Source organism: Tetrao urogallus (genome assembly GCF_951394365.1).
Source record: "Tetrao urogallus genome assembly, chromosome: 10".
NCBI lineage: Eukaryota > Metazoa > Chordata > Aves > Galliformes > Phasianidae > Tetrao > Tetrao urogallus.
The window spans coordinates 8,668,726-8,691,201 of record NC_136823.1 but is presented as its reverse complement, the minus strand read 5'-3'; the positions used below and the strand labels follow the sequence as shown (position 1 = coordinate 8,691,201).

Sequence of the window (22,476 nt, the reverse complement as noted above, 5' to 3'; positions counted from 1 at the left end):
CTGCTAGAAAAAGCTGTGCTGCTGGTGTAGCACCGGCTGCCTGCCTTGGACTTGGTGTCCTTGCGCTGCAGCACAGCTGGCAGTAAGCAGGCTCTGCCATGGGATGTCAGTGGTGCCGCACAACTGGATTTCTGAGTGTCATCGGAAAGAAGCAGCTGATGGCTGAGCCTCCAGTTAGAGAAGAATTGCAGTAGAATCTCAAAGATTTTTCTTCTTCAGGGGTTCAGAGCTGTGTAGATCTGCTAGCGGTGCTGCAATGACATCAAAATAATACTCCTTCGACAGCCTGTGTCAAAGATGTGACTGCTGGAAGGAAGGAATATCACCAGCAGTGTATTGGTGAAGATAAAGAAGCTTGGTTTAGGCTGATAAAATGCTTTAATCCTGAGTTTCATGTTGGACAAATACTTTATTTTTGCTTGAGAGTTTAACACTGTGTCCCTCATTTCAGCAGGCACTTATGGACTTCCAGGTCTGCCTGCTGGGAAGTAAATTAAATGCATAGCCGCTGCTTCTCACCTTTCCTCTGTTGTGGCTGTGATGGAAGAAAATTTTTCTTGCTTGTAATACAGATGATGATCACTGCTACTTTTTTTTTTTCTTTCCCCCTCTGAAGAGGGATGGTAAATCTGCAAGATTTGCCTTTCTGAACAAAAGCATAATAGGCATGTCTCATTTTTTTTTAAAGATCTATCTAGGAAATTGGAGGCATAGGAAGCCTACACAAACTCTGTAAGCATGGCTGACAAGGAAAGATGAACTGCTTTAGGATACCCTTGAAATAAGATGTTGAGTGTTTTTTCTAATGTCACTTGAAAGGTTTGCTTCTTTTTCTGTCAAAAGCTGCATTTTGCATGTGCTGTTCAAGATCATTAAATGTCAGATGGAGGTTAGAAAGCTAAGGGTAATTGTTTTATTTTTGTATTTACACTATATTTTTTTCTTGTATTATGATTTATGTTTGCAGTTTTGTTGTTGGTTTGCTTTTAAAATCTGCAGGACAACAGACATGTTACACTGAAGTGTTTATGTATTATGTATAAGGCATAAGAGCTGTTAACAAGTATATGTGAAAAGAAAAATATTGCTTTATGGTAGATTTTAACTTTTTTATTTTAAGGAAAAAAAAAACCAACATGAAAATGTTATTAATGTATTTGTCAGTATGTATGGGTATCTCTGTATGAACATGAACTCAAAAGAAACTTACACATTGGTCTGAATCATATTTTTTAGAGTGAAATACAGTTAAATGAGTAAAATCACATACTGACAGCACCGGAAAGCAAAGAAACAAACTTGGTTTTATTTGAAAATATTCATTTCAGTGACAAGGTTATCATAGCACGTTAGTTGCAAAGCACTGCTGGAAATGTCTTTTCTTAAGAATAAGTTCTCGTAATAAAATATTTGTCTCTTTATCCTTCCCCTGCCACCAACCATGCCAGCTTCTCCACAACGACGTCTTTCCATTGTGTCCAGGACCTGCATGTACCAGCCAGGAATAATCTGTCATTGTCAGCATTTGAAAGTGCTATTTATTTACTGCTCACTCTAATCATATATCAGATTTGCAAACTTGCTTTTTATAAATACTTTCTTTGGAAAATCAGCAAAACTGGCAGCGATGTTTATATAATAATGCTCACATTTCCCCCATTTTTTTCCCTTTCCTTTTTTCCTAATCCAGGAACCCAGTAACAAGCGGGTCAAGCCTCTTTCTAGAGTTACATCACTAGCAAATCTTATTCCTCCTGTACGAGCCACTCCATTGAAGCGGTTCAGCCAGACACTTCAGGTAATAACAATAAAGGCACTGCTGCGTCCGACTGCATTTCTAAAAGGGGAAAGCACACACAGACACACATTTTTGGGTTTCTGTGGCAGTCTGAAATGCGCGTACATGTGTGGACACAAGCATACACACCTCCGTAATGTGATAGATGGGCTTAGGTAATTTGTGACTGTGAAGTCACTCAGTTGAAAAACTCAGAACTCCTACCTCAGAACCACTTCACTCACTGTCCAGATAATTAATGTTTATTAATTACCAGGAAAGCAGTTACACTTGGAGCAAAGTTGCTTTTCAAATTTTTTGAAGAACAGAGTTTTCTATGACACTACTTCCTGTTAACTTCAACAGATTTCTTTGAAAATGTTATTTTTGGTATAGCCAGTCAGATAGAATTGACGTGTTTCCTTCTGTGTGATGAACTTTGACCTTCCCTAGAGAAAAGATGTACTGAACAATTGGAAAAAGGTAATCTTCCAAAGCTGCTGATAAAAATTAATCAAACGCAAGCAAATTTTAAATGCATCTAAGAAATTAAATCATTTTGTAGTTGCAATTTCCATATTATATGTTAGATGCATAATATTTAACATAGCCAAGAATAGAACTTGAATTTATGAAGTACTAGTGACTTCAGACCTAGAGATTTCAAAACGTGTGGTTGCTCAACTCAATTATGATGAGTGAGGAACAGCTAAGAACTGAATTACTGGTGGGGATCTGCTCTAGAAAACTTTGGAAAATAGCAGTGTTTCTTCTTTAAAGTAGCTTCCGTGACAAAGTACATGTACAATCCAAATAGAATTATTAAAAAAATGCTGATTTCACTGAAGAGAGGAAGTATAATTATATCCAAGTGTATTGGAATGTTATTTAATCAAAAGTATTTATCTTAGAGTAACGTTGATGTTATCTGTTAAATAAAACGTTATGGAAAAAAACCCAACAAAAACACTTCTGTAATGGTAGTATCTCATAAACAGTAGTATCTCATAACATTGATTTTCCTGTGATCAGTTCCTCCTATTTTGAAAGCACAGACATCTGCATACAAAAGCTGCATTTATTGAGGTGGAGAAGAGGCAAAATGCCTGACTGCCTTCAGTCTGGGTTGGATCCAGAATGTATACTATAGCGTGAGTAGAGCAGAGATGCCTGTATTCCCTGGAGTGTATAAATCTCCTCCACAGTCTGCCTGAAGGAAAAAATTGGCCTGGCTCTGAAAGGAGTACATTAGTTCCAGTTGTGAGGCGTGTGGAAAGTGAATTAATTTTTGGCTAAACTGCTTCTGAGCACAGCACTTCCCTTTTCACAGCCTTCCACAGCTGTTGTCCTCATTTAAGTACCTGCGCTGTCATTTTGCAGTGAATGCCTTTGAGATTGGTTTGTCCAGAAAAAAAATAGTATTTAATCAAGTCTGATTTCAGCTATTGAAACAAACTGTGCTTTCATGCATGTACTAGCAGCCTCTGTAGAACCTAGTGAGAGCTACATAAATGTGTTCCAGGACAAATTTTTACAGAAATAGGCATGAAAATCATAGAATCACAGAATGGTTGAAAAGGACCACAATGATCATCTAGTTTCAACCCCCTGCTATGTGCAGGGTCACCAACCAGCAGACCAGGTTGCCCAGAGCCACATCCAGCCTGGCCTTGAATGCCTCCAGGGATGTGGCATCCACAGCCTCCTTGGGCAACCTGTTCCAGTGCCTCACCACCCTCTAAGTGGAAAAACTTCCTCCTAATAACTAACCTAAACCTCCTCTGTCTCAGTTTAAAACCATTCCTCCTTGGCCTATCACTACCCATGTAAACAGCCATTCCCCTTTCTGTTTATATGCTCCCTAAAATGGTGGGTTTGTAAGCTCTGCTCATGTGAGTTTTAAATAGTAAGTCCTGCTGTCGTGAGCATTCCTGTATTACTCTGTTCCTCTTGGTTAAAGAATGTATTTTAAGCAAATCTCTGCTTCTAAGTGGAATAATCAGTGATATTTTTCATACCTTCTCCTCTAAGTAACTGAGCTTGGAAGAGCTGCAGTGAGAAATTGACTTCCATGTCCTCCAAGTCCTAGATCCAAATCTATTTCCAGGTGGTGAATGCTGGCAGTGTCTCTAAACAAGCTTTCATATCTGACTGTAAATTGACTTCTTATCTGACTTTGTCAGCAGCAGTAGAAGAGGGGAAACAAATGGCTGACTTTGTGTTCGGGTGCCTAATTGGAAATCACTTGGAAGCATTTTGGGAAGCGTGTACAGCCCGTGTTGATGTTTTGCTTTAATTTCTTACTGTGGGTCCCTGAAGTTAAAACCTTAAGGTGTTTGTTTTTTTTTTTTTTTTTTTTTTTAATAATACTTAAAAAAAAATAAAAATTCTCAATGGATCAATTTTCATGCAATCAGAAAATTCTGCATTTCTTTCCTGAAAATTCAAATAAATCTTCTTATATAATTATTTTTGAAGTAAAGATATGTTTGATTAAGAAAAAAAAAGTTGTGTGTAATTTTCCTTACCTCTGTACACGCCACTTCTGTATTAGTGGATTTTCTACGTGCTGATTGAAGAGAAACACCTCTGGAACTGAGAGCTCTGCAGTGTTTCCTAAGATGCATTCTTAACAACTTCTGCTGTTTTGCATATTTTTTATTATAGAATTATAGAATTGGTCAGTTTGTGTATCTTATTTCTCAACTTCATTATCATGTTGCACATTATTGTCAATACTTCCTGCTGGGATGTGGAGTGACAAAATGCATGAAGTTTTCTGGGTCACTGTGTTTCTGTGACATAGACACTATAGGTTAACTGAACAATTCTGTTAACATCATCACTAACAGAGCGTCTTTCCATCTGCATTTCTGCAGGATGCCAAATGCTGAGCAGGTATTCTTATCTAACTATCCACCTATAAAAATACTTCATTTCTTAGCTGTATTTTTAGTCTGCATCATGCACGACTAATGATTGTGATGATCTGTTTGTTTCTGTTTGGTCTTATTCACAGCTGTGCTGTTAGACTTAAGCTGAACACACACAAAAAAAAACAACTCCAGCTGTTGCTGATGAGAAAAATTAAAGTCTGGCTAGCTTCCTTCACCACTTCAGTTTTCATCAGTGTCTTGAATTTAAATAGAAAGTCCAAATTGTTTTTATCTTCCTTAGATACACCACAAATTTCTAAAAATTCTTAAGAAGAAAGCTCTTGTCATCAGTCTGAATGCTGGAACTTTGATCTATAATTGCCTTCCCTCAATACGTAAAACTGTTTGCTGTATTGCACCTGAAAGTAATGTTTGTAATTGCCAGAATTAACATTAGTAACACATACACCCTTCACACTAACTGTCTGGTAATAGTCAGTGAATGTCATTGCAGTCAGACAAATACAGTGAGCACAACCAGGAGTTGGGGCCTCATTCTTCCAAAAGTCCTCTAATTTTTGGATTTTATAAGAAAATTTAAATTGTCTCAGAATTTAATAGGCATGGATTTTAACCAATGTGCCTCGACAGGTTTTTTGTTTTGTTTTAAGGAGACCAGAAACTGCGAAAGCATTTTTAAAAGACTGAAGATGTAGTAATAATGATTTGGCATTTCTGCAGTTTCCTCATAGTGTTCAGTTTAAGTTCAGTGTTCAATTTTTTTTCCCCTTGATGGTAACTGCCAAGGTACCAGCACAGAACCTTAACTTGTTTTTAAAATTTGCTAGCTAAACTTAAATTTAGTTCTCCAGCCCCACTGGAGTACTATGTGTTTATTTCAGAAAAAGATGGTAAAATAATAGAATTTAGATGGTTAGAATGATGTACGTCTGTCTTGAACTATAATGAGTGTTTTATTGAAATCATTTATTCATTTGGCTTTTTAAAAAAAATTAGGCTTACTTACTGAGTTCACTTCTCATTTCTATTCTTGTCTGTTACAGCACTGAAGTTCAAGTCTGTTTGACTTTCAAGTGACAACATATTAATTTTAGCATTAAATAGTATTTCTCTGGTGATGCATTAGTTTCTATTTGTGGCTTTACAAGTCAATTTCTACAACTTACCTGAAGAAGTCAAAGATGTGTGGTTTCCTTCTGAGTGTCAGCCTTTTTATGCCCCTTCTGTGCAATATAGAACTGTAGAGAATAATATCAAGCACACTGCAGTGTAGAGAAACATAACAGTCAGTGGATGTAAGAAATTACTTTTCTCAACATGTATGGAGTTTGTTTGCTATTATGGGGTGCATGTTGTTTTATAACACGTTACATGACCTTTTGTTAAAAGCTTTCAAGATCAGGACTTTTGCTGTAAAGATCAGCTTCTCTGTTTCTTTTCTTCATAAGTATTTTCTTCATTCAACATGAAACATTCCTTTAACAAGAAAACTACTACAAAGGAAGGAGCTGTATTCTTGAGGATGTATATGGGAATGCATGGAAGGGGGCATTCCACCATGGGTCATGGAATGACAACTGTTCTGCTTGGCTGTTCTCGTGGCTGGTGATTTGTGGCTGCAACACATCTGGCTCTTTTTCCCTAATCTTTCTATCTGCATGTGAAAATAATGGGCTCTGTGATTCATCACTGTAATAAGTATAAATTAAGCATATAATTTTCATGTGTGTTTCTTTTATCTTCTTAAATCTTGAAGGGAGACTAGCACCTGATTTGCAAAGTTCTGTGAGGTTCGTATATGTATACATGTGTATGTGTTGTGTTTATTTTTGGGGTTTGCCAACTCCAAGTAGGGCTCAGAATGACTTTTGTTATTAAAAAAAAAAAAGGCATAGTTTTTATTTATATTGTGTCTTCTAAATTAAAAACATTGTATTTATAGGCATTGTTAGCATTTCATGGGCTTCTGTCTTCAGAGGAGAATTTCAAGAATTGTGCTTTGTATATGCTGCTTTCAACCTGAAAATGAAGGGAATTTATTTTGTTTTGAATATTCTTACCCACAGCAATTGAAAGATGACTGTGTTATATAAGGCTGGTTTTAAATAACAACAGAAATGTAGTATATTTGAACAACTTAGAATACTTGAGATATTTTAGAGGTAAGACTTCAGAGTGAAGCCTCTAATTTTAATAAAACGAGAGAGGAATACTTTGAAAATAACAACATGAGATTGTAAAGTACTCATCTATAGCCTGAACTCTTTCTATGAGTCTACAGAAAAAAATGTCTCAATGCACAAAAGACTCGCTTAAAATTTGACTTCGTTTTTACTGCACTTTAATTAATACATAATAGAGATCCTAGAACACTTCATCTCAGTTTAAAGGCTCCAGAAATATTAATAATTATGCTATGATAGATCCAGTTCTAGTGTTTCATAATCTTCCATCTGCTAGCACTGATTTTTTTTAAACACATTTTTTTTAAATTCTAAGGAATAAGTAGGAAAGAGTGGTGTGAGCAGAATCTAACTTGTTGCTCATCACAAACAGTAACACCTGATGGTTAGCCTACTTTTTCCTTAAAGATAAAGCTTGTTCTTTTTAGTCAGATAGCATTTCAGACTTTCTATGTGAATTAGTTTCTTGCTCCAATGATCTGCAAAAGCAGGAAGTTACCAGTAGAAAGGTTTACTTCATGTATGAGAATCACTTCGGTCAGAGCATTAAGACAAAGAAATTTAAATCCTGCTTGTGTTTATGTATCTGCAATAGTGACACCAGTTGAATCTGTCATGATTCTGATAGCCTACTAATAAATAAATAAATACAATTGATTAGCTAGATAGTAAGGTTTTGAAGGGCAGCCTCACTTTATAAACCTTTCTTCTGCCCAGCTGAGAGAAGATTACTGAAACCATTAATTACTGTTTAAGTAATGCACAATTCCGTCTGAAATCCTCCAGGCCCGTAGCATCTCTGTACAGCCATCTGAGCAATAGCATGCCTCAGAGAACAAACCAGCCAACACAACAATACAAAATTTTGCTGTCATAGGTTTTGGAAGTTTCTAGGTAACAAATGAAGCTTTCTTCCAAAATGAGCAAATAGTATTCATAGTAGTTTTTGTCTCTAAAATTTGTATTAAATTCTGTAGTTTTCAGACTTAGGGATCTAATCGGGTGGATCTGTGCTGTGTATGAATAATTCCTGTCTGACTGTTTACTGAATTGACATTTTATTCAGTCAGCCATATTGATGTGTCATACTGTTCTGGCATTACACTGTAGTTCATTCTTGTTACGTGGTAAATAAGTGTACTGTATGGTTTTGTACAGTTCTAAACGTGTAACACGGACATGGACATAGGTATAGAATTTTTAAAATAACTTCTTACATTCCCAGTAAGAAAACTGCTACTAAGTTACTTTAAAAACTATTCAGAAATGTTTGAATTATATAAGTAAATCCATCTGAACAAAAATCCACAGTGTGAATCTGATATAACAAGAGTTACACTTCTGTGTATTTCTAGCGCTCTATCAGTTTCCGCAGTGACAGTCGCCCAGATCTGTTCAGTCCACGGCCATGGTCTCGAAATACACCTGCTGCTAACACAAAGCGGAGAGACAGCAAGCTGTGGAGTGAGACCTTTGATGTCTGTGTCAATCATATGCTTACATCTAAAGAAATCAAGCGTCAAGAGGTACAGTTGTTTAATTATTACTGTTTTTAACTGTAGGTCCTACATTTGAAGAAGTCATCTTTAAATCATGGAGTAATAAATGATAGTAGACATTAGGATAGCACTTGAAGCTTTCTTGAAATTAAATGGAAGACCACCGTTTCTGCAAGAAGCAGGATTCCATCTCCAGACATTATAATTTAACCTTTATTAGACTGATATAGTCTTTCTTAAAACCCAGCTCATCATATTTCTATAATAAAATGTGAAGTTACTAAGATACATTGTACTCTAACTGCATGCACCTACATGCTTTGTGTGACAGTTTCTGCAGGGATGGCTGATACTCTGATGTTTTACTTTATTCTGATAAGGATGGCTGAGCATGCTAGTTCAAGTACAGGTGTTATGTATGCCCAGGAAAGTGTAATGATTTGCTCTGTATTAATCAAAAATGTATCTTGCAAAGAAAAAAATGAGCACATCAATGCTTTTAATGTGTTGCACGTGAAAAATCCTACTTAGTTCATGTTATGCCCATAACAGAGCTCCCACTGAGATCAGTAAAGGAGAAGTATGGTGTACTGACTGGGTTGAGTTGCTTTGTCTTGACACAAACCCTGTGATCAAGTGAGATAGCCAAGAAATGGGAACCATAAGCTTGTATAGGTCTGTTTTCACACGCATACTCCAGGGTCTGTTTGCTCTGCATCAATCACTTATTTATTTGTATAAGATCAACTAAATTTTATAGCAGTATTAGCAAAGTTTGTAACAATCTCTCCTGGAGTATTTCAGGGACTAGAAGTCATAAATCAAACCACAACATCAGACATTTCTTTTTCAGATTTTAACACTAAATCATTCTCAGAAATAACTTCTAGAATTGAAAACTTCAAAGGCAGTTTATTGAAAAATAAACTGTAGAAACTGTTTGCATAGCATAATATACTGTCTTGGAGCAGAAGCCTGGACCTTTCAGAGAACTTAGATAAATGAGCTTTCCTTGGGAGCTTTCCATGAGGGTTCTGCTTTATGTTGGTTCTTACGCTGCATGCCACAACGCAATATCTGAACCACTTCCAGGAGTCAGTTAACTTACACTATGGCAAGCCTTCTGTGTATGCACACTATCAAGCTAGGAGAATCTGCAGTAGCTGAAGACGTTATTCCGTGATCTATGAGAGTTTAAAGCCTTGACTGCAATATTAAAAATTCTGACCAAAGTGTTGTTAACTTTATTGTACTCCAGTTTAGATTGAAATTGTATAACAAATAAATACAAAGCTATTCTGGTAAATCAGTGTATTAGCATAGAGATTATTTTTAATCTGCCAGGTTTAAAGTCTCAAATCTTCTTCAAGAAAGGTAACAAACATCAGTAGGCTGTTTAGTATAACTTGATATTTGTAACAAAAAAAAAAACAAACGACTAAACGTGAACCGGCAGCAAAATAAAAGTGCTCACAACCAAAGCAGTGTTTTATAAGATCTACCTCCTGACCTTCTAGGCTGCCTGGAACTTATATTACTGCAAATATTATACAGCACACAAGGCTGTCTTACGCAGATGATTGTATAGGTAGTATTTTTTGAACTATAGTAGTTAAGATATAGTTAGCAATAGGAGTAATTTCTTTTCCAACAGATGTGTTTCCAAATGGAGGAGCTTTTTTCAGTATTCAGTATGAAGTTGTGACTTAACTATTTCTTAACTATTTTAGTTTAAATATATGTATATATTTATGATATTTGTGTCTTTTTTATAGGCTATATTTGAACTTTCCAAGGGAGAAGAAGACTTAATAGAAGATCTGAAGTTAGCGAAAAAGGTCTGTTTAAAAAAGAAACAAGTGTATGTATGTGGGGGTGGATAGGGACAAGTTAAAAAGCGAAACAATATTCAGTAATTTATCTCTTTTAAAATAATCCTTGCTTTTTACAATTGCTTGAACTGTAAGAGGAAAATAAAAAGCCAACCTCAAAATTGTTTTCCTAAAAAAATAAAATATGATGCATTCATTTAAGAAAAAAATAGATATGCTTATGAAACAAAATATTCTCAGCAGTTGGCTAATTTTTATTTATGTGAGCTTTAAATACTATCATTACTTTTTCAGCTACCAGTGATATGTGAATTTAAGCTCTCCTTTTTTATCTTCAGGCTTATCATGATCCAATGCTTAAACTATCCATCATGACAGAGCAAGAGTTGAACCAAATTTTTGGAACACTGGACTCTCTAATTCCTTTACATGAAGGTAAAACTCACGACTCAAATAGTCTTTTTCTGCTATATCATTGCATTTAGTTTTATAGTCATCTGGTTCATTAAGTGATGCCCCTTTTTTTTTTTTTTTAATCATGATTAGATCTTCTCAGGCGACTTCAAGAAGTCAGGAAATCTGATGGATCAACAGAACATGTTGGCCATATCCTTGTGGGCTGGGTAAGGCACATTTTAAAATCAATGCTGGGACTCAGTTTGGAGCTGCAGCATAGTAAAAACATTTATTTGCAATTTACAGAAGTACTTACAATTTCCATACCAAGCATAACATTTCCAAAATACATTCTTAAAGTATTTTTGTAAGGTAAAGACAACTGTTTAGAGACGTAACAGAACTTTTTCTCTTTTGAGGGATTTCTGTGAAAGGTTTAGACTGGGTTGTGATTTTAAAAACTCTTGCTATGCAGGAAACCAGCACTTCTTAATGTGCTTCAAATAAAAACCAAGTTAGAGTCTATTCATGTGATGTAGATCGCTTAAGGATCTGCCTCTTATTTGTGCTCTGATTTTTGAGATAAATGAGGCTTTGAGGAGTCACGTTGTGTAAGGCCCCTCTATAGTCATTTCTGAATGCCTTTCTATTGCAGTCAAAGTGATAGATAGTTGTTAGTGTGTCAGAGAGACTAATTCCTTGGGGTTTGTTGAAAGGCAGGGTTACAAGAGACGCTTACGCTGGCCTGCAGAAGAAAAAGTTCACTGCTGTACAATACCACAAACTCTGAAAAACAGGTTTTGTTGGTTTTGTTGATAAAATTGCTCGTTATATGAAAAAAGGAGCTCTTATTTAAGGATTTAGATGTGTGAAAAGTTTATTTGTAAGTATATCTAACTACTTAAATGTAGCAGGAAAAGGAGCTTGATGTTTTTAAGGGATTAAGTGATGATAGATATTTAGCTGCTCTGTGTGGAAACAGTGCTTTATTCTAAACACAGGAGATGTTGTCACTGCTGTAGTTAATGATAAGTGATAAGATAAAGTGTCAAAGATGATCTCTGGTTTTCCCTGCATAAATTAATTTTAGCTGTGTACATTTTCTGGTGTCTTTGAACACCAGTTGAACTTCTTTTGACCTGAATACACAAGACTACTTTTCCTTTGGAGAAGATTTTATGTATAATTGCTTGTAAACGTACCAGTATTTGTAGAGAGATATATTGTTTTAACTAATCTTAAGCAAGCTTTTTTTCACATTAGAAACACAGTTCTATCATCTTAATTTGGTTAAGATTCTTGAGGGCAGTATAGGAAGGATTTCAAGGTCAGCTCAATCAGCTGTCAGATATTCAATTTTCTATTCCTTTAACGAATTAAATGTGCATAATTTAGTAGAAAAAAGCTCATTTTGTAGGACTTGTGCAAATCATCATTATGTTTACAACCCCATGTTATTATATTTTAATCACAAAATGTCCTGCGGAGCTAAAAGAAACTTATGTTCTCTTCAAGAGTAAACCTAATGGTACAGATATGCTTTTGTATTTTCATATTTTCTAATCAAACAGGAACATCTGTATCAGATCAGCATATTGTTAATCTGAATCAGGCCAGGTTTGACGGTACTCATTTCTAGGTTTTTGTTTCAAATCATAATTAAAATTAGACTTCTGTATTCAAATAATATCTGCATTAGGTAGTGCACAACTGTTAGGTCAGATATTCTTAATGCTTTGGAATAATGTAGGGGATCTCAAGGAACTGAGGGATGAGCTAATCCTTCCAAATAATTTAAATGATGAACAAGATGATCAGAAGACCTGGAGACCTTATAAATTTCAGAAACGTGGTCATCAATGAAGAGTGGATACATCTTCGGGAAAGAGACTCTCAGCATGAGTTCTCAAATTTTGAATTGCTTGAAAAGTTCTTTAGAGCAAACTGCTTCACTTCAGCTGCAGAATAATTTATTCTAATTTATTCCTTCTTTTCTCAGCTTCCATGCTTAAACTCCTATGATAGCTACTGCAGCAATCAGGTAGCAGCCAAAGCCTTATTGGATCACAAGAAACAAGATCACAGAGTGCAAGATTTCCTGCAGCGCTGCTTAGAGTCACCTTTTAGTCGCAAACTGGACCTTTGGAATTTCCTTGACATCCCAAGAAGCCGTTTGGTTAAATATCCATTACTGCTCAGAGAGATTTTGAGACACACACCAAATGATCATCCAGATCAACAGCACCTTGAAGAAGCTGTGAGTGATTGGATTTTTTTCTTTTCGTATTTATTTTCTTTTAAAAAGATTTACAGCACATTGTGCTTATAACTATTTAGTGAAAACTATATAAATTATGGAAATGCTAAGGTATGTATAGCTGGAACTAGTTCCCTTCACCTAGTTGAATCTTCTTTCAGTAGCAAACTAGTATCAAGAAAGCAGGGCAGTAGTGGTCCTGTGGTGTGTCCACAGCTCGTCGGATCCTTGTCAATTTTGTATTTACCTGTCAGTGTCATTTTCCATCTAATCTAAATTGGTTATTGCAGAGATTTCATTCTAGATTTTAGGTGACTGAGATGAGTTTAACATTTGCCTGGACTTGCATATTTTGTAGTTTGTAGTATTTCTGCTGCAAAATGACATCCTTACTTTTTTGGGGAAAACACATTTCAAAGCACTTGTACCTGACTGCTGCTGAGTTACTATTTTTTCCCACCATCTCTTGCTCAGCACAACTTTTCTGTTGTAAAACTAGACAGCTGTGTTGTGAGTTCAAAGCTCTGATATTCACATTTACTGTAATTTATTAATTATTTTTTGTCGTGAATATTCTTTTAAGTCCTAGCATAAAAAATGTTCATAAAGAATTTTTCAGCATATTTTTTCAGATTTATTTTTCTGCATAATGTCTGGCAGGATCTTTTAAATAATATTTTGATTGATTTCCTATGTTATCCAATAAAAAATAATCGTGATGCTTTTCTTGATATTTCAATAACCATATATAGTTTTTGGTATTCTGTTTCAACAGAACATCTGTTCATCTTTGAAGTGATGTATTTCATAAATCGTGTATTTGTCAAGTTAGAATAAGAAACAAAAATGACTATTTTTACACTGTCTGCTTAAATCTGTGGCTATTATCAGTTCTCTTACAGACTGGTATGCATAAAATTAATGAAAAGCATGCTGTAAACTAAGATGGTGTTATTGCAGCTCCAGTTCAAGTTATGTGAAGATAGCTCTGAATATCAGACTGTCTAAAGTTCATGTGTTTTCATTTTTTGTAGATTAACATCATTCAGGGTATAGTCGCTGAAATCAACATAAAGACTGGTGAATCTGAATGCCAGTACTACAAAGAAAGACTTATTTATCTTGAAGAAGGACAGAGGGATTCACTCATTGATAATTCACGTGTTCTGTGTTGTCACGGCGAACTGAAGAACAACAGAGGAGTGGTAAGGAAAAAATGCGTTGTTACAAATAGCTTTAGCTTTTAAAGATGTCTTTGTGTTGCATGATGGGCAGTGTAGTAGAAATATTAATAGAAGCAGAAACCAGCCATTCCTGTATTTTTTATATTTTAAATAGAAACAACATGAAACTCTGAATGAACAAAAAAAGAGAAAATTCTTTCTCATTAATTGAGCTCATGACAGTTTCTCAAAAGAAACAAAGAAGCACAAGTTTAAATGGATTTATTCATTATATATTCATTTATTCATGTATTCAGACTGCCTCAGGTAGCATGTTTATACATACAAAATAGAAGGATTATGTGTTGTCATATATCTGGCATGTTACACACATTCTGCTTTCTGTGGTATTTCATTCTAATGAAAATGTTACCACTTAACAAATTTATTCAAAGTTTTATCATGTGCTGCATAACTATTGTATTTCAGTTTTGCAGCTACTAAGTGAATAGATTTGTTTTTTATCAGACTGCAGAAAGTTACTGTGAGTGCAAAAGGTGACAGCACTGTGGAAAAAGAAAACAAACAACTTCACAACAATAAGCTTAGGTTTGTGTCCTGCAAACAATTACAGAGGCACAAGTGGAGGGAAACTGGAAATGTACACTGATGTACATATGTGAATGTTGTGGCAAAACAGAATGAAGGTGGATTTTGTGAATATAAGATTACCAAGGCATATTGAGAAAGGCTTATGCTACAATGACTTATTATAGTTTTCTGAAAGCATTAGCTTATGGAAGATGGAACACTAAGCTAAGTAGGTCTGAGGATCTATCTTGCATTCTTAAAATTGCAAATAATATGTCTGTTTAGAACTAGAGTATAGACAAATTTAGAAATAAATAATTCATAATGATTGTGTAGAAAGAAAGGGGAGGGGAGAACAAATAATTTCAGTGTGTGATATAAAATGACATTAAAATTTCAGTTTATTACTGGAAGATGCTGAAGATTATCAAACGTGAGGAGGAACATGATTTAAAAATATTAGGTGACTTGTGCCACTTAAAAGCAAAAGTGATTTTCTGAACTTCAGAAAGATGTGGTCAAGCTGAAGTTTGTAAGCAGTGTATGAACTGCAGTAAGACTGCTCATAATTGCTCACTGAAAATATGACAGTTTCAATATATGGGTGAAATGGGTTGCCTGTTTCTCACTGATGCAGACAGCAAGGAAAAGATAAGATCTGGGGAGTTAGAAAATAGAGTGTGCTTAAACGAAACAGAAAGCAGTGCAATAGTTAAAGCTCTGAAACATCAAAATTTCAAGATCTCAGTACTAAAAGATGAATTAGGACCATGAAAAATGAGGCAAAAAGAATAATCTTAGAAGTTTTTAAATTGTTAGTTATATATTTATTTTTTGCTGGGTCAATAACAGGAAAAGAGGAATCCTTATTGATTTTAACTTCAGAAAACACATATGGTTCTAACATAGTAGAGTTTAAATAAATCTGGTTTAATGATGATCCTAATAATAATAATGTTTTGTTAATTATACATTTTTACCAGAAACTGCATGTCTTCCTCTTCCAAGAAGTCTTAGTAATTACTCGAGCTATCACCCATAATGAGCAGCTCTGCTATCAGCTGTATCGGCAGCCAATTCCAGTGATGGATCTTGTGTTAGAAGACTTGCAAGATGGCGAGGTTCGATTGGGTGGATCCATACGTGGTGCATTTAGCAACAATGAGAGAAGTATGAAAGCATCTTTAGTTTTATTTCCTTATGTTGAATCATCGTAACCTTAAGACATCTGCCAGTGAGACATAAGAATGTTACCTCTAAAGTTCACATTATCTATATCTAATATCTTGGTTCTTATTTCAAACTGGCTATTTTGCTGTAGCTTGGATCTTTTAGATTGTTTCTCAATCCAGTCCACTTTATAGATAATGGAATTCCTCCCTACACCTGCTTTTGTACAGAACTGGGTAGGAGAGAAGGAGAGAAGTAAATTGAATGGAGTGGCAAAACTGAAAAATTATAAACAAGTTAATTTTGAAATTTTAAGCTTTAGTCTTTATGAACTCTGTATTATAATTATGGAGACATTTATGGCTACTCCATAACTAATTCTTTCAACTGGCAGGTAATTAATGTGATGCTCAATGTAAAGATTGCAGCTACTGTTGTTAATGGCAACAGGTAAGAATTAATATTAAGAATTAAGTAAGCCTATTATAAAGATACTTGTTTCACTGCAAGAGTCCTTTGAATCTCACTGATCTTGTAAAAATTTGTGAGGTTTGTTTTGTGTATTCATTTTATTGCTGAACTGAATGGAAGAGATGAGGCAATTTCCAGATGACACAGTATTTAGTGAAGGTTCTGGATATCTGCTGTGCAGAGAGTAGGAGGAAATGCTTTGAAGTATGGGAGGATCCTTAGTTCTGCTGATACACTTAAAGCTGTGCAGTTAGCTCATTCATGGCAGAACCAAAATGGTTTAATCCAGCAATAAGAAATTATAAGGAATGTTAGCACTGTTCTGTGTTCTCGCCCCCACAGAACATGGAGAAACCTGGTCTCTTCTCTCTGGTCTGATACGGTATTGGCAAGAAAACCGAACTTTGACCATTAGACAAAGATTTTGCTGATTCATTATTTTAGTATACTCATTTGTTATGAAATTGGTTCAGCCAAAGCATTCAACATTTTGATATGTATTGTTTCTTTCAGTCAAAAACTTCTTTAGAGTCAGCTTCAAAAATGGATCTCAAAGCCAGTCTCACTCACTGCAAGCCAATGACTCCTTCAACAAACAGCAGTGGCTTAATTGCATCCGGCAGGCCAAAGAAAAAGTGACGTGTGCAGGAAAAGCTGGAGTGCTGAGCTCAGAAGCATGTTTTATTTTGTCACCAAATGGAAGCAGGGTATCTGAGGGAGAAACCATGCTTGAGCAAATGGACCAATCTGACAGTGAGTCAGACTGTAGTATGGACACCAGTGAGATCAGCATCGACTGTGAACGTATGGAACAGACAAACCCTTGTGAAAGCGAAAAACAAGTAGAAACCAATGTTTGACACAAACCTATTCATGGAACAAAACCTGTGTCTTACCTGTACAGTATTTGCATTCCACGCATGGAACCATTTGGAGAAGCACTTTTAGAATATTTTTTGTGACAATGTCAATGCAGTCCTTCTTGTATAGTACTTGTATACGTGTAGTACTGTAACTACCAGTTTGTGTAAGCTGGAATCTCCTGCAACTCATGCCCCGTGATTATGCTTCACAAACATCTAACATGGATGAAAGAGGTACTTGACCAGTTATTCTCAATGTCCTGCTGTATACAGAATCTCTAAACTACTGCTTATAAGCACGTTACATAAAGAATCTTCCATAATTTTAAAGTACTTTATTGCCCTTAGTGGGGCAGCTGAAGATGTGGACTTAATATTGAGTTTCAGGAATGGGTATTGAGATTTTAAGTTTGCATAAAGACTTGGAAGTTAAAAACAGTTCAGTGTAAAAAAAAAAAACACAAAAAAACAAAAAACATCTTGCAGTAACCTTTCTGAACTCTTGTGGTTTTAAATCAACAAAAACTAGTGGGTCATGGAATCAGTAACTTTGTAAGGACTGATTTTTCAAAATGAAGCACTGTACAAAGATCCATCAGTTGATTGATGGGATAAACAGTAAAACTTGGTAAATTGAAGTGGTCAGCATCATGCTATGGTTTAAATATCAAAGCACATAATGCGAAAAATAATCAAGTAAACAACAAAACCAGACCTGCACAGCCAGCACTGAATTAAATGAAATGCTGAGAATACTGGATATTTGTAAATAAGTTGGTAGTTTGCTCTCAGTGCCATATATATGTATATGCATCTGTTCCTATACTCTCAAATAGGGTAAGAATGAAAAAAGCTTTTGCTTGTGTATAAGCCCTCTTCAGCATTTTGCACTCCACTGACCTCCACTGATGGTTTTAAACACCACTAAACTAATGTTAAAAACATTTTAAGTTTCTGTAAATGTCTGTTTACAATTACATGCAGTTATTGCTGGTTTTTATATATTTTTCTTAAAGTAAGTGACAATTTTATATAAATGGTGCTCTACAAGTGTCCTGTGGGATTATGTAGAGAAAGTTCAAACATAAAGGGAATTGATTTTCCTTTAGGGTATATTCCATCCTTTATATTTTTGTCAAATTAATTTTAAACTTTTTTGTTGCATTTACTCTCATGCTGTAATTGGAAATGACACTGTGTTTTTTGATGGCTGATTTAATCTACTCATTATGATGAGAAACAGATGAGCCACTTAAAAATGCAGTCTAAAACACTCAGTTGAACATCCTGTTATTCTTCAGGAATCCCTGGGTAATATTTTATTTCTTAGTGTAAGAAATAATGCCAATGCTGATAGTTTGGCAAGCTATGAAAGTTATAAGAAATTTATATGATCCTTAATATAAAAACCTGTGCAAAGTACTCATACCATCAAAAGTAGAAAAACTAAGTTATTGCCAAAAATGTTTATTTCTTGTCCTGCAGGTTTATAGAAAATAGTAAATGTCAGTTATCTCGCATATATATACTGATGTGCATTACAGAAATCAGTGTGACAAGATTATAAGCAATATAAAACAAGGTATTTTTATTTTTCCAAAAAAGTCTGTTTTACCCGATAGAACATATTTCTGTATTTATACTTTTTTCAAAAAATGTATTTTTTTTTTCTGTTTCAGGCTTTGTAATTTATTTCAACTGCTTCATTTTTAGAGCTGAATGACAGTGAAGGCAAGGGAAAGGAAAGATTTACAGAAGAAAAGGAGTAGGAAAGCTTATTAGATGGTAAACAGTTTTCATAAAAATTGTTCAGTGAAATGTTTGAAAAGAGAGAAAATTAAGTAAAGGGTTCAAATACGGAAGGATTGAATGTGTATTGACTTTTTCTTTTCTATATATTTTTGTTTTATAATAGCCTTAAACTTTTCTGGAAGCATTTCAAATAAATTACATTAAAACATTTTGATTTTTTTATTTGGTTTGGTTGTTTGTGCAAGAAGATTTCAACAGTAAGCACGGTAAGTCTTAACATGTAATGACCAAGACTTGCGTTTTGGTTCTAGGGGAAGTGTTACATATTTGGATCTAATTTGCTACAAACAGTAGTAATAACTGCTAAACAAGTCACTTCACTGAATAATCCAGCACATTCCCCAAAGTTTTGTGTTGTTTAATCAATTTAGTGAGTAGGTAGAGCAAAAAATTAAGAGCAACCATATGTCTCATGTCTCCTGATACATTCTGGATCACGTCTCTACTAAGTCTGTGTTCTTTTAAAACTCTGAGATGATATACTTTGGGACACACAAACATCGAACAACCGGATGATGATTCCTCTAAGATGAACATGCATTTTTGTACTTGTCATTGCTTAGCAACCCAACCGTATACAACACACTGTAGTGCAGGTGTTTCAGTTTTGGTTTACAGCTTTGACTTGATCTAACAAAGCATTTTTTTAAAGAGAAGAGTAAACTTCTAGTTGAAGAATATGGTATCATTCTAGTTAGGGTTTTCTTCATTTGGGCTCAAACACTTTTGAAATGCCACTGTATTTGAAGGAGTGACTTTTGACTGTGTTGAGATGGACATGCAATAACAGTACCAAAAAGTATGGGAAGAAAGTATTAGTAAATGCATTAAGGTCAGTAGTCATTATAGTTAGCAATCCTGATGTTAGAAAAATGGGGTTTAAGAAGTTGGAGTAGTAAATAAACCAGCATGCATGCTGTAGCCATTCAGCAAGCATAAACCAATGCTTGATTCTTAGAAGAATTGGCTGATTTCCCAGGAAACTCACTGCTGTATGTACGTTGCTTTCACTAATGAGATATTTCTAAACCATGTAATTTTAACATTAGATCTCTAAGGGATCTCAGGTCATTCCTGACTCAGTTGGAAGAAACGTTCCAGAGCAAGAAGGTGAAAAGAGAACAAGGGGAGTGTGTTAAAAGGGCAAGAGTCAGCGAAGAACCAGTTTCCAAGTCTTCTGAGTTCATCGTGAGGAAATGGCAAGATGAGAGAAAAGTGAATGAAGGGTGAGTTCCAGCTCCTCTAAATCTGAGGTATTAGTTTTCAAGATCTCACCATCCTGAGAACAGTGAGTGGCAAGTCATCTTACTCTCAGGCGCAGGAGGCTGATAGCACGATGTGGCAGTTTCTTAACTTTCTAACAACTTCTCAAACTACTCTATTCTTGCTGAGCGCACTCAGTGCAGTCTTGGTTTATAGGAGAGATCTAATGAAATAGAAGCAATAAAGGACAAAGAATAGATTCTCTTGACTGAGAAAGAAAAGTGAGCGAAGAAATGCCATTGGAATTCTTTGAAATATATATGGGCCCTCTGAGACTGCAAAAGAAAATGTAACGTGTGGTCTCTGGTTTCCCAGATTTGTTCTGCAGCACTGAAAAAAAACAATGCAAGTATTAAGATGACTCATGCCTGAAACACACAGTTCTGCTACAAGACAACAGGAGCAGTTACTTCTGTGAAGCTCAGTACCAGGGAATCAATTGTCAGAATCTGGTAAAAGATGGGCCACAGCTCAATACTGAGGTAGAGAAGACACTTCTCAGTGGTGACTCCCATGGGATTACTGCTTTAGGAATGCTCTGAATTACTGGGGACTAGTTAGTTCTCTTGAGGTTACAGAGAAATTTCTAGAGTTTGAAAGATTGATTTCAGAGCTTTTCAATATCAGTGTAACTGGCCTTTTTGGAAGTTGATGTACCGGAGTGACGCTGTCTGGCACTTAGAAGGCAGCCTTAATTTGCATATCTGTAACTGAGCCAGAAATGTACTTCTGTGTATATGAAAATTTGCAGCATTTAAACATGTGGTTCTGATTCCAGGACAGTTTTTCCCATATTTGCTGCTTACTCATGAATGCTGATTTTTAAAACACTGTGATCTGTTCTGCAGGTTGATGCTGCCACCTACAGGAACTAGTATTCTTAGAGCTGTTAAAAATTTGAAATGCTTAAAAGGAAGGTCAGTAGATCTTTTAAACTATTACCTCATGATCAAGTATTTGTTAGAAAAATGTACTAGGTGAATTTCCACTACTGATCCCTGACTTTAAGGAGACAAGTGAAAACTACTCCTCGGTTTGTTGCACTTTTTTCTGTCATAGTCATGTATTTTTCCCATAGCTGGAAAATTTGCTCTTTTCAAGCATTTAAAATAGGTTTTATCTGAATTTTTTGAAGGTGCCTCTGTCAGCATGGTCTATGAAGGAGACTTAATGATGCAGTTCTCCTACATTTGATTTCCTGGCAACTAAAATTAGTCAGCATGAATACCTTTGCTCAAAATTAGCACTTAACGGAAGAAATCCTATGTCCTTTGCATCATTAGAGTAACGTCAGATAAGTAAAATAGTAACTTATAGTTATTTTAAATAAATTAGGTAATATTTTGCATTTGTAGATATGCTTTCATAAAAGAATACATGGATAATTTCTTGTGCAGGCACCTTGAGCATGGAGTCTTATGCAGTCCTTCCTTATAAAAGTCTCATATTTTGTGGCTATTACTGTGATCTTAATCTGCATAGTAATGTACCACATATCACCTGATTTCAGAATCAAAGGATCTGCAGCTGCTTTGTAATTGGGTAGGAAACCACTTGTTACAAGCCAGGGAGCCACTGAATGCTTGGCATATACCAGAAACCACAGAAACCAGGAAGATTCTTCAGGTGACAGATTTTCTAACTTTATTTATTTATTTATTTATTTATTTTGCTTCGGAATTTCAACTAATCTCTTCTTAAGGTAATTTTTCACTGAAGCTTTGTTTTGTGAACTGGGATGCTTACTGCCTACTTTGCGTTGAACTTTATAGTGGCACAATGATCTAGAATTGTAACATCAGTTTTAGGTAGTAATTTTGTGATAACCTCTCAGGTAAAACTCCTCAGGGCTATGCTAATTAATAATTTGCACAATTGCAAAGAAGTATGTTTATACAATAAGTGGTAAATTTGGACAAATATTTTTGTGTTGTTCAGTCAGTGAGGAAGATTTCTTCAGACATTCTTTGGATTTGCTATGACGCACACTTATAATGTTTATATTTCCTACTGACTGAACATGTCTAAATACGCTGCAACTGCAGGCTTTAGGCCTCAGGAGAAGCAACGGCCCCGCGGGGCGCCGGCACCGCCCTGCCCGCCGCCAGTCGCGCCCCGAGGAGGCGGCGGTCCCCGCGCGGCCCCTCCGCTTCTAACTGGCGCCATCGTCGTTGGCTCCGCCTCCTTCCCGTGTCGGCTGCCGCCATGTTAGAGAGCGGGGAGGGGGCGGCGGGGCTGCCATAAAGAGAGCGGACGGAGGGGGAGCAGTAGCCGCAGCGAGCGCTGCATGGAGCCGGGCGGG

The 22,476-nt window shown here is 35.8% G+C and overlaps 1 protein-coding gene across 3 annotated transcripts in view; it reads left to right on the top strand.

Moving 5' to 3' along the window:
* The window catches only part of ARHGEF3 (Rho guanine nucleotide exchange factor 3), a gene marked incomplete at both ends in the record, with an annotated part of 113,313 nt that extends 96,217 nt beyond the window's left edge, over positions 1 to 17,096 (top strand). For all 3 annotated transcript variants that reach the window (XM_079540285.1, XM_079540284.1, XM_079540286.1), the window contains 9 exons: positions 1,691 to 1,798; positions 8,213 to 8,383; positions 10,132 to 10,194; positions 10,527 to 10,623; positions 10,735 to 10,811; positions 12,584 to 12,841; positions 13,876 to 14,046; positions 15,579 to 15,765; positions 16,750 to 17,096. In XM_079540285.1, coding sequence (XP_079396411.1) covers positions 1,691 to 1,798; positions 8,213 to 8,383; positions 10,132 to 10,194; positions 10,527 to 10,623; positions 10,735 to 10,811; positions 12,584 to 12,841; positions 13,876 to 14,046; positions 15,579 to 15,765; positions 16,750 to 17,096 — 1,479 coding nt within the window. The remainder of the gene's footprint in view (positions 1 to 1,690; positions 1,799 to 8,212; positions 8,384 to 10,131; positions 10,195 to 10,526; positions 10,624 to 10,734; positions 10,812 to 12,583; positions 12,842 to 13,875; positions 14,047 to 15,578; positions 15,766 to 16,749) is intronic.
* Positions 17,097 to 22,476: the final 5,380 nt, after the last annotated feature.